Here is a 19009-nt window from a genome sequence, read left to right as displayed (position 1 = left end):
AGGACTATGTGACCTAGGGGGGAGGGATGTTGTGTGTTGGCAACCGAGGATATCCAGGGATGCCGGTGAACTGGTGCACGCGCGCATGCACGAGACGTTCGACTGCTCTGGCCCCAACCCGGTCGGTTGTGCCCGCTGTATGCTGTAATGTATATATTATGTAAAGATTAAATACACAACAGTATCACTGCCGGGCGCCGTGTCTTATCTCTTCTTCTTCTTTCATTCTGAGTGGTCAGGCTCTCTGCTACATCGAACATTAAAGAACTGGTATACCCAGATTCCTGTAGTTTTTGAACTTGTGCCTGTTTGGCTGTGTGCTCGCATGATTTTTGCAAGGCTGCTATGAAGCAGCTTTTTACAATTCCTCTCTTGATTATTTTAGAATGGGCCGAATCAAATGGTAGAAGTGATTTTTTGGACCGTGGTTTGTATGTCCAGCAAGTATGGTTGTCTTCGAAGGGCAGCTGAAGATCTAGGAATTGAAGCTTGCTTTCATCTGGTAGCTCGTGGGTAAAGCTTAGTCCCTGAGATTGAGTAAGGAACGTGGTACAGATATTGTTTACAGTTGAATCATTTTGTTCAGGTCGTTCATGCAGTAGGACAAGATAATCATCAACATATCTGAACACCCGTGATACCAGGTTTGCTGGGAGCTTCTGGGCTATGTTCTTGTCACATTGGGCTAAGAAGATGTTACACAGAACTGGTGCCACGCATGAGCCAATGCATATTCCTTTTTTCTGGATATATGTGTTGTTGTTGAACGTCACTACAGTGGAGGTGAGGTAGAACTTCAGAAGCTCCATGAATGACTTCGTGGAGATACCGCACTGATTTCGGAAGGACACAGTTCCATGGTTCTCGATGCACGCACTAGTTGCCGCAAACATTTCCTTGTGTGGGACAGAGTAAAATAAGTCTTCCACGTGAAGCGAAAACCCATACCTCACTGTCGTGCCATCTTGTTTAAGGTGTTCTATCAATGTCTGCAAGTTGGGAATCAAAAAAGGATCGTTTATTTCAAGTTTTTTTAAGGTGGTCTAGTAGGAATCTAGACATAGCTCCCTGCCATGATCCTTTTTCTGTTACCACTACTCGAAATGGGCAACTTTCCTTATGAGTTTTTGCCGTAAAAAACATTTCCGATTGGACACCTTTTGCCGGGGTAATCTGTTTTCTGAGTTGAGTTAAGTCCAATCTATTGCAAAGTTGGAGAGCTTTTGCTTTTATCACTTTGGGTTTAAGCCCTTCCAAGTAGTTAAAATTCTTGTCAATCGCCAACCGAGCTTTATTAAAGTATACTTCTCTAGGTGCCACAACGAAGCCTCCTTCCTTGTCGGAGACCAGCAGGTTTAAGTTGTTTTCTCGGAAATGGTCAACAACCCGTGATACGTTCAATTTTTTTTCACGTGGTGGGCCTGCTCTCAAAACTACGTCCACGCAGTCTGCTACGCATCTCGTTCTATCAGTTTCTTGGGCTTTTGAAGCGATGTCGTGGATGTTAGACACCATATACACTCCTTGCTGTTTCGGCTCTGTGCAAAATTTAGGGCCTTTTTCAAGCACCTTGCGTATATTTTCTGGAAGAGGTTCTCCGCCCAACAGGGTGACAGACTCACCCTTGGGCTGCGTCTTAGGTGAACGTAAGCTTTTCAGATGAGGGACGTAAGATCCCACAGGAATTCAGTCACCTGTCTGGCCGTGTTCAAGAAGGTCCTGTATCTGGATCCGCCACCTTTGTCATTGGGGTTTCCACACCCAGCAAGAACGCTGAGGCAGTACCTGTAAAACCGCACTTGTCGCCACATTACAGACCTTAGGATCTTGCACATCCTCTTGTTATGTTGCATGGATGGTCTTGCATATCCGAAAAGGGCACTTACTTCTTGCGGCAACACATTATGTCTGATGGCAAAAGAGTAGAACCTCGCTTTGCATGTAGAGATGGCGATGAAATTTGCATAAAAGGAAACACAGTCTACTGAAGAAACACACGGAAAAGGGCCCAATGTAGAAGAAAGATACTGAATTAAAATTAACTGTTGGGCTAGTTGGTTAAACATCTTAATTACAAAAGCGCAAAGGACAAGGACAGGACAAAGAATGAACAGGACAAGCGCTTACTAACAACTGATTGTTTAATGCATAATAAGAGAAAGACCAAAATGAGAGGAGATTTGATAAATTAAGACTCCAACTGTTTTCCAACTTAAAGTGATTAAAAATTATTCGAGAAAAATTAGGACTGAAAGAAAGATAAATTTATTTTCCTGTTCATTCTTTGTCCTGTCCTTGTCCTTTGCGCTTTTGTAATTAAGATGCCCCGTTTTCTTAAGTTACGTTACGAAACGTCACCGGGAAATTCGTGCTTCGTATTACGCGTGGCTACCAATTCAAGGGGATCGACTGGCACGGGACATTCGAGGCACAAATGTTTTGGTGTCGACGAGCTAGGAAGGTGAGTTACCGTGGCAACCAAGGACACAAGGCTCGTCGTTACGTAACGTAAGGAGCTCAGCTCGGTTCAACTTTTCACACATCCCCGTTTTCTTACGTTACGTCTAAGTCACCGAAACATTCGTGTCTCGAATGTCGCGTGTCAGGCTATCTGCTTGAACTGGTAGCCACGCTTAATACGAAACACACATTTCCCGGTGACTTTTCGTAACGTAACGTAAAAAAACGGGGGCAGTGTGAACCAGCCATGTGTTTTAGCCCATATTGAGGAAAATTTATCGCAGTGACTATAAAGCGTGTTTCACATGCAGCGGTTTTGGCCCTAGAGCGGCGCGATTTCTGACGTCGGGGCGCTCTGGCCAGCACCAGCGGTTGAGCGGCACGAGCGCCGCGACGGCAGAAATCGCGCCGCTTTATGGTACGTTTACACCTGAGAAGAAATCCGCTGCCGCGGGAGCGGATCCGCTCCCGGCGGCGGCGACGACGAGCGGGTACCGTTTACATCTATTTCCTTCGAGCAGCGGCGGCGACGCCGGCTGCGGCAGCTGTTCTCCAACCTCGAGTGTCTCTCCCGCACGTGGCTGCTCCCGGAAGAACGCCTACTCATGACGTCGGCAGCGTCGCGCTGCGCAAAAATGTCACTTCCGATCAGCAAAACGCCTGGCCGCCGCGTTTTCCGCCCAGCGTTTCGCTGCAGTGGCAAAAGCTGGGCGGATTCGCTGGCGGATCCGCAACTGTAAACGTACCATCAGGGCCGAATTCGCTGTATGTGAAACACGGTTTAGGAGTACTCTTGTCATATATATATATATATTTATAATTATATATTTTCCCGTTTTCTCTACTGAACTAGAATTATTTATATCAATCGAAAATAAAATTTCTCCGTTTTTTTTTACTCTTATAACTTTAGCTCTCTTAAGTGTATTAAGAATGCCTAAAAAACTGTCTTGTGCATATATTCATATTTTTAGGCAGCTCTGTGGGTAATGGGAATAAGAAATCAACCCTCTATAACTACAGGTTAAAAAAATGTTAAATAAATTGAGATTAAAGTTAAAAGAAAGAAAACCATGAGTAACAAATTGCTGTTAGCATAAACACCCTCAGAGTAATTTATTCAATTGCCACCAGCGTTGTAGTCATTGTTAGAATCATGTCTTTGCTTTTTTGGTTTATCGCCTTGCTTACCGGGCTTCTTTTGTGACCTGTCGTGTCGCTCGGTCCACAACGAATATCGGAGTGCGGTGAATTTCCCTCAGCGACTTGATGGCGTTCCAACCAGGGTCAAATCGACAGGACTCCAAGATATATGCTCGTGATGCGATCACCATTGAATGACAGAGCAGCATCGAATGTCGCCATTTTATATTTACAAAACACGCGCGCTTGAAGAACACATGCAGAAAACATGTTCACAGCCGCCGTCTCGGGATCGTCTGGGTAAAAAACGAGTGATTAACCAGTCCTGAGATCATTTTTAACATGTAGCTCATTCCGCGCATGCTCTTAAATCTGGTGTCGAGTATTTTTTTTTTTTTTTTTTATGCATCGATGAACAGGAAGCGTATCCAAAACGGGGGCGTGTCACCCTCTGCTCGCTTAAAAAAAAATGTTTTTCAGTTCAAATAATGACTTTCTAAAAACAGTCTGACAATAAGAAATGCGCACAAAAAAAAATTAAATTTTCAAATTCAAAATATTCAAATTTTTTTTATTTGTCGTTTATTTTGTGAATTACAGAGTAAGGATTGCAGGAGTCAAGCTACACTGCATTCTACATGATGCCGCAGATGATTGAAAGCAACTATCCCCAGCTTACCAAACTTACTTGAAAGAACTTTCGCCAACGCCAGCCACGCGGGATGCATGCAGTTATTCTGCAATGGAATATGCACGAATCTAAAATGGCGACAAGGATAGTGATGAATTTTGGCGCCACAGCACGTCGCTTGGGAGTTTCGCAACTCTGTGAACCTGTTCAGTGACTCTAGGAAACAGGTTCACCTCAAAGCACGCTGGCAAGTGTGAGCCCACGGCATCAAGCTTTTTATTAAGGGGCATTCAACCGCTATTTACTTGTAGCCTTTCCTCATAGATGGCGCAGAATTTTTCCGCAACAAACGAGTTCCATGTTCGCAGCTGCGCATGCAGGTCGGGCGCTCGGGGTGGGCTCGGGCCACGGGCTGTTCGCCGCCGATCTCAAGCTAGATTTTCTTCGCTCTGCGTCCGCCGCTGCAGGATGCGGCCAACAGGCGGCGCGAGATACGAGCCAGTACGTATGTAGATTACAGGGGCTTACAAAACGTAGAATAAGCTCTGATTTCCGAATTCGTTCGAAGTTCCAGACTCGCAGCATCGAACTACTGATTTGACCGTCCACAAACGCGGTTTGGACCTGCAGTGCAGACTCGCTGCAAATTCACTTAGCCTTGGTTCACAATGTGACTCCATCGCCATGCATTCCGCTTTACGAAAGCGCTGCAAGTTCACTTAGCCTTGGTTCACAAGACAAATTGCTAAATTACCCAAACATCAAGGAGAAAGGGACTAGTGTTACACATGCAATACGCGCACGCCTTCCCCGTATAAAAAATTCGAAGTAAGTAATCAAAATAAAGCGTTGACGAACGCACGTGCAGGATGCCATTTGTTTTGGTAATTTGATTTAGAAAAGTTACTACAGCCGCGGCTAGCGCGTGCAGCGCGTGGAACACCAATCCCTGCATTCCACACACTTTCGTAAAGCGGAATGCATGTGTGAACTTTTCAGATATCGAGACAAAAAAAAAAGTCCTATTAACCAGGAGAACGCCAGGATTTTAGACTGCTCACCTTGCTGTGCAAGAACGGTGTGATGCCAGACCGAGGTAATTTTTCTCCCTCTTGATGACCAAATTCTGAAGCAAACTTTCCTATTAGCAAAGAAAAACGTGATGCTTTCGGTCTGCTCACCCTGCAGCGCGAAGATCAGGAGAAAAACGATGCTCGAGTCGGGTTGTTCGAGTGCGAGGCAGTTTTATACAGTCCCAAAGCTGGAGTACGCCCAGGGAGTCCTATTCTGTGCAATCGCAGTAAACGGTGAAGTGGTAAAGTTTAACGCAGATTTTCCTCTAAGTAATTACTGTAGGATGTGCACATACGACGACACTTACATTACAAAATGTCTTATTAGCAAGGAAAACGCGAGGCTTTTAGTCTGCTCACACTGCAGTGCGAAGATCAGGAGAAAAACGATGCGTGAGTCGGGCATTTCGGTTGCGAATCAGTGTTATAGAGTCCCAAAGCTGGGGAACACACAATGAAACATATGCTGTGCAATCACAGGAAACAGTGAAGTCGCAATGTTTAACGAATATTTTCCTAAAAGCAATTACTGCGGGATGCGGACGCCCCGCCGACACAGCCATTAACCAGCTTAAACGAGACAGTGGCTGGAAAGAAGCAAAAAACCAGTCAAACAGCTTCAAGGTCGCTATTTCGAGATATACCGCGGGCGCGCTTTCTCGATGAGCGCTTCTAGCAGACGTGTGAGACGTTAACCACCCTCATGCAACGTTAACTATCTCAATCTCATTTGCATGTAGTTCCAAGAAGGACGTCGAAAAACAACTTTGTTAGTGCATATTTGATAACTCCGTTTAAAACAGCGGGCTAACAAAAATTAATATGCGCGCTGTATCTGAAATTAAATATAGTTGCACATGAGGAAAAGGTTTGTATAAGATAGGGGTAGAAACTGACTCGCTGTTGCACTACCCAAAGGCAGCCCGATAACTACCCCGTCGTTTTAAAGATGGCAGAGGAGGGACAGCGAGTCTTTGATGTTGTACATTCTCACTTCATCGAGCGTTTTCGGCAAAGAAACCCTCGGTCTTTGGAGGAGATCATTGCGTTTGTCAATCCGCAACTCCTCCACGACTACGGCTCGGGTGAAGGAGAAAACTGGGACGAGGAAGAAGTTGATCCCGGGAGAGATATACAACCGCCTCTATTTGCATACTTGGCGATGCAAATGTCGGCGATCCTTGCGGTCGCCTTCGGTGAGCATATCTGCCCTTGCGGGATGCTTTTATTGTATTTTTCATCCTCTGACCTCGTACAACTATTGACGGCCCGCTTCCGGACTCTACAGTTTTGGGCTGGGTTGGGCGGATCCCGCGAGGCTGCCGGGGCGGCCGAGGCAACGCAGCAGGTGCGAGAATTTGTGCGGGATCATCTGATAGCGGCTGAGCACCTGCTGCCAGTGCGGACTGGTGAGTCACGTATGCAAAGCTTGATAGCTTCATCCACTTTTCTTTTTCTTTTTTTCAGATGACGATAGTGGTGTGGAGGATGACTATGTGGACAGCGAATAACAGCTGATGCTTCGTGTCATCTCATCGGTGAGAAATCCGCCTAGAACGTTATGCAGTTGTATCTAAAGGATGACTTGGCAGAAACGTGTTCGCCGACATTGGTTGGAAAAGGGCGGAAAAATGTCAATGCGTTCGGTGGGTAAAAGAAAAGCCGATCAACTTGCACGCCCTATCGGATTTTCTTCACAGCTTTCGGTATGTCATCTGTCGGTCCAGGCTGGAGAGGATACCCCACAAAGCTGCGCCTGCCAAAAGAGCGTTTCCGGAACCAAGCGATCTTCATATCCTCATCGCACGCCCTGACTTTGTAAATATTTTTTTAGACTGTATACCGCGTTGCTCGCGAGATGTCATTTCCCAAACTTTTCGCCGTCGGTATGTCTTGAAACATCTTGTATTGTTGTACATTTTTTTCTGTATAATCCGATAGTGTACGGAAGCGAGCGATCTTTCTCCTCGTCGAAGATCCTGACCGCGTAAATATTTTGGACTGTATCGCGCGTTGCTCGTGAGATGCCGTTTCACAACTTTTTTGCCTCGGATTTGTCTTGAAACTGCTTCTGTTGTATACATTTTTTGTGTAAAGTATTTCCAATGATGTCTTTGTTGTGTAGATTGAATTTAAACGCCGTATCTAAATTTATAAGTGAGCGTGTTCTAAGAGCGAACGAGAATAAAAAAAAAATGAAACACTATATCAGTCTCTTCTTTAGCGCGTATGGATGCGACCACGCTCCGTTCCATTTCAACACTGCTCCGGTCAGCAGACAGATGACGCTAAAATTAGCGAGAGATGTCACGCGCGCGCGAGAGAGAGTTGACGCCATCTACCAAGCTGACGCTAAAATTAACGAGAGATTTCGCGCGATATTGCTAACGTTCACCATGTACAAACGGAATTGGCAACTTATCCGCACAAAGCCCGGACTTGCGCGAGCGGGAAAATACGGATGAGCACACCTTAGAAATACAAGCAATTCACCTTTTCCGCAAAAGATGCCGCAAGGTCACACCCACGCCGCTAGCCCCCCAAAATATGTCAGTGCTACTTCAAAACTTTACGCTGGGTCTGAACTTAGCACGGTCCGTGAGCTTCAAAATGTTACCGTCACCCCTCAAAATTAGATGGATACAGCTTGCCACATGTGCTAAGGACCCATCACGTAACGCCCAAATTTACCGGGTCGAAGCTTCTACCACCAGAGGTGAGCAATTTTAGCGATGAGCGCTTCAAACTTCTAAGCCTAGACTACTCCTATCCCGAAATTCACTGGGTCCAGCAAGGTCTGTGAGCTTTTGAAAGTTTACGCTGGAACCCAATATTTAGCAGGGCCACTTGAATGCTTTACGCTGGGGCGAAGATGTAGCACGGCCTGTGAACTTCGAAGTTTTACCATGACCCCAGCTAAAAATTTAGCGGCACCTAGCTGGTGCTAAGGGAATCTTCAGATGACGCCCAAATTTAGCGGGTCGAAGCTTTTACCACTAGATGTCAGCAATTTTAGCATTTAACTCTTCAAAGCTCTAACACTAGATGGTGCCTATAAAAAAAATAAAAAAAAATCGCTGGGTCCGGCATGGTCTTTGAGCTTCACGACTTTGCGCTGGCCCGCAAAATTACGCGGGCCCACTTCAAAGCTTTACGTTGGCCCAACAATTAACACGGTCCGCCAGCTTCAAAGTTTTACCGTGACCTCACCCCCAATTTAGTGGCACCCAGCTGGTGCTAATTGGGACCTTCACACGACGCTCAAAATTTATAGCAGGTCCAGGGGGGATCGGTGGCCGGAGAAAGAAGAAGACGCCGTTCCGAACGGACGCGCTTTATGTTCTCCAAGGAAAATACACCGGCCACTGGCCGGGGAAATGCTGAGGCTTCGGCCAGTTCTTCGGAAACCATGACAACTGAATACCGGACCGTCTTACCTCGTCTAAACACAGGTAATTTGAGCCTAAACTCTGTTTTCTTGCATGGAGATCTTGCCGCGAGGCCCTACCGCGCACCTGACTTCCGTGATGCCTTACGAGGAGTGGTTGAGGCTCAAGATATCATCGGAATTGGCCAATTCCAAATGAGCCACGTATGGATGGTAACTTGTACTAACGCTTTGGCGAAAGCCAAGCTCGTCAACAAGGCCGAGCTCTGTGTGAAGGGACACAGATGCATAGTCATCGACCCAGACACCAGAGACGTTAAACTCAAGTTGTTGTGGCTGCCGGTCCACATGGAGAACAAGCGAATCGAAGAGGCGCTAGCGCCCTACGGTACGGTTCGTTCAATCGTTCGAGAGAAGTGGAGTTGCCCAGGGATGGAGCAAATGGAGACTTTAAACAAGGAAGTAACGTTAACACTCCGTGAAGGGATGAACAGCACCCAAATCCCGCACCAACTCACGGTTTTCGGCTGCCGAAGTCTCGTGATCGTTCCTGGTCGCCCTGCGCTGTGCCTCCGATGCAACCGAATCGGGCACATACGTCGAGAGTGCAGAACTCCTCGGTGCGGCGAATGCCGCCGCTATGGACACTCTACAGACGAATGTGCATCGACATACGCCGACAAGCTCCGACAGGTGAGAACCCCTCTTGAGGACGTTGTTCAAGATCACCTAATGGACATCAGTGAGATGGTTGACGCTACAGGAGAAGTCATCGATTCCATAGCACCAAGGACAGAACGGGAAACTGCTTCCCAAAAAGCACAAACGACCAATCCCGTCTCGCATGATGTCTCATCTGAGCCAATCAAAGAAGACTCTACGATAACCACTACAGCAACCATGCGAAACTGGTCGGAAGACGAGTACCCCCTCTTGGAGGTAACAGAGGAGCCGTCCTGCAGCCAACAGCCACTGCCTCGCCGGGAGCGTTCCACCACATCCAATAGAGCATCCGTCAAGAAACCCGCTCCTAAGGCTGAGTCGTCCCAGCCCTCTGGAATGGGTGCCAAGAAGGAGAGCAAGAATGACGAGGGAGGAGAGGCAAAGCGCAAGCCAGCAGCGCTCCGAGAAGACCCTTACAGCCCGGCTCCACAGCCGGACAACGAGATGAAAGACAATGATGTTTTACCTACATAACAACTAGTAGCCCATGGCACGCCCCCCACTCAGCTTCGCTACCCTCAACGTCAGAGGACTGTGTTCACGTGCGCGACAGTCCCAAGTATATAGGCTCCTCTTAAAAGAACAAATAGACTTTGTTGCCATTCAGGAAACAAAGATATCGTCTGATGAGGACACCGCTCGAGCACTGGACCCTTTCCTCTTGACATACGAGGTATGTGTCAGTCATGCTGATGGCTTGTCGGGAGGGTGCTTTTTGTTTCTGAAAAAAAGCCTGGGTTATTCTTCACTGTCACATGTCGTTGGCGACAAAGGAAGGTTTATATGCTGTGATTTTCTGTTACGGGGCATTTTTTTTCGTTTGCTGTGTATTTACGCTTATAACGGCGAGCGAGAGAGACGTTTTTTCTTTGAAAATCTCGCCCCATTTCTTGATACAGACAAGCAGATTGTTTTGTTCGGAGACTTTAACTGTGTGTGAAACGTTAGCGACAGATCAGTGCCTTCTACAAGGCGTGATAGCAGTGCCGAAATTTTGAACAGTCTCACATCTGATTATTACCTTTTTGATGTTGGGGCTTCGCAAAACGTTTCTAATCGATTTACCCATCTTCATGCAACATGCAATGCGAGACTGGATCGCATTTATGTATCAAGTGCCCTTTTTGCACAAGTGAGTGCCTACAACGTAAAGCCAGTTTCCTTTTCGGATCATTGCCTTGTAAGGGCGTGCATCGGTAGAGACGTACAACGTAAATCACCACCAAATTGGGCTTTATGGAAATTTAATACGAGACTATTAGAAGACAAAGAGTTTAGCAAGCCAGTTCGAGAAAATTTTAATATGGCGAGTACGAACCACCTATTCGGCATTTTTGCCCAGTGGGACTCGTTTAAACAAGAAATTAAGAATGAAGCAATTGAATGCTCGTGCATAACATCATTCCATGCAAAGAAAGACAAAAATCTTCTTTTACGCAACCTACAGACCCTCCACGAGCTAGAGTGTGAGACGCCTGGTCTGTTTCATGAAGGAATACTACGAGTGAAATGTCAGATACAAAGTCACGAACAAAAACGGTTCCATGGAGCACAAGTACGGTCTCGTTGTAGGCGATTTCTATCCTCAGAGACACCCACTCGACGAGCACTTGACGATGAGACTCGAAATAGACAGTCAAAAAGAATACAACTTCTGAATTGTAACGGGGCATTATCATCTGACGAACTTGACATCATGAATGCTTTTGAAACACACTACCAGAGCCTCTTCGGGCAAACGCAATCGATAAATAGAGAAAAAGCTAAATATCTAGTCTTTTTCATGCCCCAGGTTAGCCAGCTTAAGAGCGATCTCCTTGGTAGACCAATCGCATTGGAAGAAGTACAATGCGCGATAGATGAATTACCAAATTCAAAAACACCAGGGCCCGATGGACTCCCAGCAGAGTTTTATAAAGAATACAAGGACCTCCTGAGCCCGTTTCTACTTAAAGTATTTCTGGAAGCGTATGAGCAGGAAACACTACCACCTTCTTTTTATAAGAGCCATACAGTTTTAATCCCAAAAAGTAAAGAGGCAGATAAACTCCTAAATGTTGAAGGGTACCGCCCTATTACACTCTGCAATGTGGACTACAAAATCTTTGCAAAAATTCTGACAAAACGACTTCAATACATCACATCCAGCGTTGTTGGCAATCACCAGACTTGTGGAATTAAGGGCAGAACGATACAAACAAACATACACGTAGCTCGTACAATAATAGAGAGCTGTTGTGCTCATGCAGATCAAGTGGCCATGGTTCAAGTGGATTTAGCAAAAGCTTTTGATCGCGTCTCCCATATTTTTCTATTCGACATACTCCGCCACGTAAACTTAGGGCCAACACTTTTTAAAGGAATAAAGATATGCTACCGCAATTGTACCACTAGGCTTATAGTTAATGGCTCTTTGTCAGGTCCAATTCGTCTAGAGTCATCTGTCAAACAGGGATGCCCATTGTCCCCCCTTTTGCTTGCACTATACTTAGAGCCCCTATGTCTAAGCGTACTAGATAGCCCTACTGTAGAAGGATACCGTTTCTACTCCACAGAGGTAAAGGTGTTGGCATATGCGGATGACATTGCGTTCTTCTGTAAGGACAAACGAAGCGTAGACAATGTGTTCGCTTTAGCTCAAAACTTCTGCTCTACGACTGGGGCGCTCATCAACAAGGCAAAGTGTACAGGCTTCTGGTGCGGGCAATGGGCCACAACACCTTCAAAGTACGCTGGCATTTCATGGAGCTGCATTGCCCCTCAGTACTTAGGAGCTCCCCTTAATAGACCCTTTCCGGAATTCAGTGCCATCTGGTGACTCAAATGGCAGTTAATCTTTTACTATACTAATGGCGGCAATGAACCTGAGGTCTGCAGTATTTAATAGGGCTCCGTCACTTAAAGGTCAACGGTAAACGAGAATGTGCACTTCACGACAATTATTTTTCAATCGGTTTGAGTGTCGATGGCGAAACAAATACAGCCAGTCGGAACGAAGCGCCAACCCACATAGACGCCTTGATAGAGTTCTATACATCAAGTGGCTTTGAAGCCGAGTGAGTGCTACTAACAGATTGACTGGGACCGAGTTAGAAATGAACGCTTACGCAGCTCTTGCGTCCAATTCCTGCTTCTCGCCGCGCTAACATCTGGAATGTATAGGCCTCGAATCATCTGCTTAGGAGCATCTTCAACTTCTTCCTTCATCAGTAAACAGAAGGCCGCCATTAGTATAGCACATATGCCGCTTTCAGATGATGATGATAATGATCAAAGTGGCCAGACTGAATTCCGGAAAGGGTCTATTGCGTTAGGAAAAATGGACATTATTGGACAGAAAGGGTTGAAAAGATGAAAACTAAAGCGGCTATAATGAAAGTAAATCAGTGGTCTATTTTTGGACAGGCGAAAGCCTGTAATATCTTCTTAGCAGCAAAACTTTGGTACGCACTTCAGGTGGTTTGCTGTACTAGAGGCCACATTCAGAAGTTTCACAGAGTGTTTGCAACTTTTGTATGGGGTTCTACTTGGGAACCCATGAGACGAGATAACCTGTTTCGTTCCGTTGAGCAAGGCGGTCTCGGGCTTTTACACGTCTTTTTAAAACAAATTATATCACGCTTCTTGTTCTTCAGAACTGTGTCTCATGACTTCCTTCGAACTTACATGCAGGCAGAGCTTTCAAGTGCGTTGCCGTATTTGGTAGTAACAACAGTGCCTGCGAGCACATCTCGTCCATTGGGATACCTCGGAGAGGTAGTGAGCTCAATAGAGTTCCTTAAAGCACGTTTTTCCTTGGAATACTTATTTAAAGTGTCGCGGAAAGCTTTATATGTTGATCTCATCGATGCATTATTTCTTATACCCCTGTACCGAAGTATGTTCAGTAATGGCCTGGGACAAGACGTCCTGAAACGTGTGTGTAAGCTACATATCTCACCGACAGCGAAGTCATTCTTTTATAAGCTCCACACTTCAACGTTGCCGGTAAAGCCTTGGCTTCGCGAAAAAGGTATATTTGTTCCTTGGTCAGTGAACTGTCGTTTGTGCAACCAGCCTCAAACAATAGAACATTGCTTTATTTTTTGCACCGACGCCTATTTGTTTTGGGATGTCCTACAAAGGACATTGAAGAAAGATTTGAATATCTGTGCATATACGATACGTTTTTTGCCTTTAAACCAAAATGATACTTTTCCTTATGACCTGTTCACATTGATGGGTCTGCATAGCCTTTGGAAAACAAGGATGATTGATAGAAATGCTGATCCTCCACGGTCTACAAAGCCCAATTTCATAGAAACTGTGTCACATGTACGTAATGTGTACGACCATCTCAAGAAACGCCCAGAATGGTATACCCTTCTTGACAAATGTGTTCATCTTCCCGACTTTTAGAGATGTGACCCCATTCGAAACATGTTACCATAGCCCTCTTTCTTCGTATTTCCATGTGACCATTATCAGCCAGTTTGAATGTAAATAAGAGATAGCTCTGTTAGAATGTGTCTTGATTGTTTTTACTGTCCTTTTTCCATGTAATAAATACAAAAAAAAAGATCGGTGGCCGAGTGGTCTAGCGCACACCAGCTCGGAGCACGTGGAGCGAACGCTCGCGCTGCAGAACCCAGGGATCCTGGGTTCGAGCCCCACCCCTGCCCGTTTCGATCTGTATGAGCATCGTACCGGCGTGCGGTCGTGTATCACTACTGCGTGATGCACGTTAAAGACCCCAGGCTAGCGGCTGTACCGCACTGGCTAAATTTCTCATCTACAGCTGGGAGACTCGTCGCCCCTGTGAGGCAGACCAAGTTCTAGGCTGTATAAACACACAGACTACCCAATTTTTTTTTATAGCAGGTCCAAGCTTTTACCACCAGATGGCACTTAATTTTTAACGAGGACCACTTCACAGTTTGTACACTAGATGGCGCCTATTCCCGAAATTCGCTGGGTCTTTACAAAGTTTTACGAGCTCGCCCCAAGTTTTAGCAGGGCTACTTTAAAGCTTGACGCTGGACCAAGATATATCACGATCCGCGAGCTCCAAAATTTTACCATCACCCCCCCCCCCCAATTGAGCGGGACCCAGCTGGTGCCTTTTGGGACCGTCACATGACGCCCAAATTTAACGGGTCGAAGACCAGATTGCAAAAACCAAGTAGCAGGAGAGCTTTAACACATGATCTGACTTGCGGGACATATGGATAACGACATCGTCACATGACCTGCGATAGTGACGCATTCAAAATCCTGTGGGGTTTATTTTTTACCTATATTACAAAAGCCAAGTAGCGGGAAAACATGTGATCTGATTTGCACACACGGACAGCTACAAAGAGTTAAGCCCTCTAGGAAGCAATGTGCTTCTAGCTCGGAGCGCGTGCCACCGTTCGGAGCGGTCGCAAGTTTGATGAGCTCCCGAGGAGCGTCTGCAACGGCTTTCACCGGCCGTGGTTCATCTGCTGAAATGTCTCAGGATTCCTACCGAGTGGTTCTGCCGTCTCTGCCCACAGGTACCGAAGTTTTGAACTCTGTATTTGCGCATTGTGACACCTCCGGACGCCCATACAAGATTGACGATTTTCGAACACAAATGGAACGCTATGGCGTTCTACAAGATTTGATTGGAGCTGGCCAGTACCAAACGAACCATGTTTGGCTCTTTACGTTTAACTCTCTGACTGCGAAGAGGAAGCTTCTTGCGGCAAAAGAACTGGTCGTGAAAGAAAAACGCTGTTTGCTCATCGACCCTGACGAATGCGAGGTCCGACTACGACTGCACTGGACACCGATTCACATAAGCGACGACGCAGTAAGGAGGGCCCTAGAGCCTCACGGGAAGGTGAACGAAGTGTCCCGAGACACGTGGAGGGTGGAAGGATTCCAGAATGTTCAGACGACAACCAGATTCGTTAAAACGAACCTCAAGGAGGGCACAACAAAAGATCACCTCCCGCACCAGCTGGTTATGTTCGGAAGCAAGGTCCTGGTCGTCGTTCCAGGGAAAGCACCACTCTGCCTCCGATGCAAGAGGACAGGCCACATCCGCAGAGAGTGCGAGTTCCCCACTGCGACAAGTGCAATCGTTATGGCCACGAGCAAGAGGACTGCATTCGAACATATGCCACCGTGATGCTGCCTGCTCCCGGGGAAGACAACTCGGAGTTCTTCATCGATGAAGAAGAAGCTGAGAAAGGCGTAGACGACGTTCGACATCCAGTCACTACTGGTGACCCAAAGGCTGCAGACGGACGACAAGACCACCTACAACGAAAGAATGACACCACCTTGTCAAGTTGTCCAACCGGTCGAGAGAGAGACCCTGCACGAGAGGAAGACACTTTGGCGCCTAATTTTCAAGCTGGACGTGAAAGACACCTATCCCGGAAGAACGACTACATCTCATTTGATCCACTGGCCGGTCGAGAGGGAGACCTAGCACGGGAGAGCGACACCATCTTTCCAAGTTGCCTGGGAGCTGACAACCCTGCGGCTGGGAACATCAGTCCGGACGTCGACGGTGCTGCCGCGGACCCTTCGAGGGGCCAGTTAGCGAAGTCGGCTTGCATGACCGATAACCATTCGGACACGTCCGAAGACACGTGGAAATGGATGACGGCGCTGACCCCTCAAAGAGGCCTTTGGACCTCGTAGAGGAGGGGCCGGACTGGACTCCAGTACACGGGAGGAAGAAGCGGTGCAAGCCCCGCCCTCCCCCAGAAAATGGACGAGAGCGAACTTCGTAGAAGGTGGTCACTTTCTGGTTACATTCAAACTCCGAACGCTTTAGGTCATGTCTTTCTTAGTTCCACTTTCTCTTTACTAGTGCCAGTTGCAAAGTTATGCATGATGTAACTGCCATGTGAAGTTGTTTGTATGTCACTTTCCAATGCACGCTTCCTCTTCCAATCCCAGCAATGCTTCCGACTAAAAAACCGGGCCCTTCCACTAAAGGTTTAACATTTGGAACCCTCAACATTAGAGGCTTAAACTCTAGTCGAAAACAGTACCAGCTGCTACGTTTGCTCCACGAGGAGCAATTACACTTTTTGGCCTTACAAGAAACAAAAATGGCGGAGGAAGAGCAGGTGACGAGGGCGTTACAGCCTTTCCTTACCTCGTACGAGGTATGCGTAACGCATGCAGTTTTCACTGCAGGTGGTTGTTTTTTATTCCTGAAAAAGTCTGTCCCCCTTTCAAATGTGAGTGTCATTACCGATGACCATGGGCGTTTTATTTTGTGTGACTTTAATTTGACGAAAGAGCAGTGGAGAGTAATTTGCATCTATGCTCCTTGTAAGGTTAGTGAACGGGAGGCATTCTTCCGAGGGATTTCACATTACATCGAATCTGATCGGATCACTGTACTTCTAGGCGACTTTAATTGCATTTGTGAATCAAGAGACAGAACTCCATTCACGCGCGTAAGTGATTCTAGTGCAAATGTGCTGAGTGAAATAATCGCTGAGAATAATTTAGAAGATGTTTTTTACATTTCAAAAAGTACAAAGAAAATTCCGTTCACACATTTTCAGAAATCCTCTCACGCACGACTTGACCGCATTTATTTTTCTAGTGACATTGTAAATAACATTGGATCTTATCACGTAAAACCTGTGTTTTTTAGTGACCACTGTCTCGTAAATGTTACAATTGGAGAAAACCAAACCCCTAGGTCAAAGTTTAACTGGCGATTGTGGAAGCTGAACGCAGGCCTACTTAAAGACAAGACTTTTGAAGCTGCAGTGGACGATCTTCTTGATAAAATGGTTGAGCAAAGTGCGATGTGCCCCTTAGAACGGTGGGAGCGTTTCAAAGAGGAGGTTAAAATGTCAGCAATCGAAAGATCGAGCACGCTCAAGTTTTACGCCAGAGCAGATGAACGAAAACTGCAGCATGAATTTACAGACCCTCAGTGAAACAGAATGTACTAACCCTGGTCAAGGAGTAAAAGACATAAAAAATATCAAAGCACAACTCGAACACTATCAGAAAGCGCGTTATGAAGGTGCTGTGGTCCGCGCAAGAACGCAAAGGTTTCTTTGCGGCGAACAACCTACCAAGCAAGCTTTGATAGCTGAAAAAAGATATGCAATGTCCAAAGAAATAGCCGAAATCGAAAGGAATGGCAACCTCACTGCGGATAGCACGAACATCGAGGAGGCGTTTGTTGAACATTACCGAAGGATATTTTCAGTCACTTCAGGACGGCACGATTGTATCAGTGTTGAAGAAGTAGAAAAAGCAATAAGCGACCTGCCCGGGGGTAAAACACCAGGCCCTGACGGACTTTGTTCAACTTTTTACAAAAAGTTCAAAAGTCGGCTCTGTCCCATTTTACTCGTTGTCATCGAAGAATCTTACAAGAAAATAAAATTGCCGCTGTCTTTCATGAGGACTCACACGGTTTTAATTCCAAAATCTGAGGATAACGCCAAGTTGCGTCGTGTAGAGGGCTACAGGCCAATAAGTCTCTGCAATGTAGATTATAAAATATTTGCGAAAATTCTCAGTAGTAGGCTGCAGCATGTAATATGCCAATTGGTAGGCGATCATCAAACATGTGGAATAAAGGGTAGAACAATACAAACAAATATTCACGTAGCGAGAAGTATTTTAGACTGTTGCACCGATAGAAAAGATCAGATTGCCATGCTACAGATTGACCTCGAGAAGGCATTTGACCGTGTGCACCATAAATTCCTCTGGGCCATTTTGCGACATGTTAACATTGGACACGTTTTATATGACGGAGTGCGAATGGCATATCAGAACTGTTCCACACGACTGAGAGTAAACCGTAACGTAACTGAGAGCATTCCCGTACTGTCCTCAGTGCGACAGGGTTGCCCCCTCTCACCATTGTTGTTCGCTCTTTATTTGGAACCTCTCTGTTTGAGTGTTATGAACAACGCGAATGTACAAGGTTTTCTGTTCAACGCGCTCGAAGTCAAGATATTGGCGTACGCCGACGATGTTGCAGTTTTCTGCAGCGATAAAAGAAGTGTGACCAACGGTATCGCATTGGTTAAACACTTTTGCGACGTTAGTGGTGCGGCTGTAAATCTAGAAAAATGCTATGGTTTTTGGCACGGCTCATGGGCTACAAAGCCATTGGAGTTTGAAGGAATCAAGTGTGGCTTGACGCCTACAAAATACCTTGGTGTACCACTCCAGCATATGCACAATCCTAGTGTTTACTGGTCCGAAGCAACAGCCGAACTGAAACGGAAAGTAGCACGCTGGCCGAACCGAGACTTGTCAATTTTTGCGAGGGAAACGGCCTGTAACATCTTCCTTGTCGCCAAGCTCATGTATGTGCTTCAAGTGTTGCAATGTACTCGAAGTAGTATGCAAAAAGTCCATAGAATCTCTGCTATGTTTATCTGGAAATCAAGCTGGGAACCGATGAGAAGGGATAACCTTTTCCGTCGCATCCCTTTGGGAGGACTGGGCCTTGCACACCTTTTTGTACGAAAACTTGTGTCACGATTCCTTTTTCTACGAGATATCGAACAACCATTTATGCGCACTGTCATTCAAACAAAATTGGCGTGGCACTTACCTACTTTTTTGGTCTCAAGCTGC

At 46.2% G+C, this 19009-nt stretch overlaps 1 protein-coding gene across 1 annotated transcript; it reads left to right on the top strand.

Annotated features, from left to right (window-relative positions):
- Positions 1-12955: 12955 nt before the first annotated feature.
- LOC120841211 lies at positions 12956-13816 on the top strand. Its single transcript, XM_040212074.1, has one exon. The coding sequence runs from the start codon at positions 12956-12958 to the stop codon at positions 13814-13816; it is 861 nt and encodes a 286-aa protein (XP_040068008.1).
- The last annotated feature ends 5193 nt before the right edge of the window (positions 13817-19009 follow it).

This window comes from Ixodes scapularis, unplaced genomic scaffold (assembly GCF_016920785.2).
Source record: "Ixodes scapularis isolate PalLabHiFi unplaced genomic scaffold, ASM1692078v2 PGA_scaffold1__304_contigs__length_218370807, whole genome shotgun sequence".
Taxonomy (NCBI): Eukaryota; Metazoa; Arthropoda; class Arachnida; order Ixodida; family Ixodidae; genus Ixodes; species Ixodes scapularis.
The sequence above is the reverse complement of the archived record's forward strand: the minus strand, read 5'-3'. Positions and strand labels throughout refer to the sequence as shown.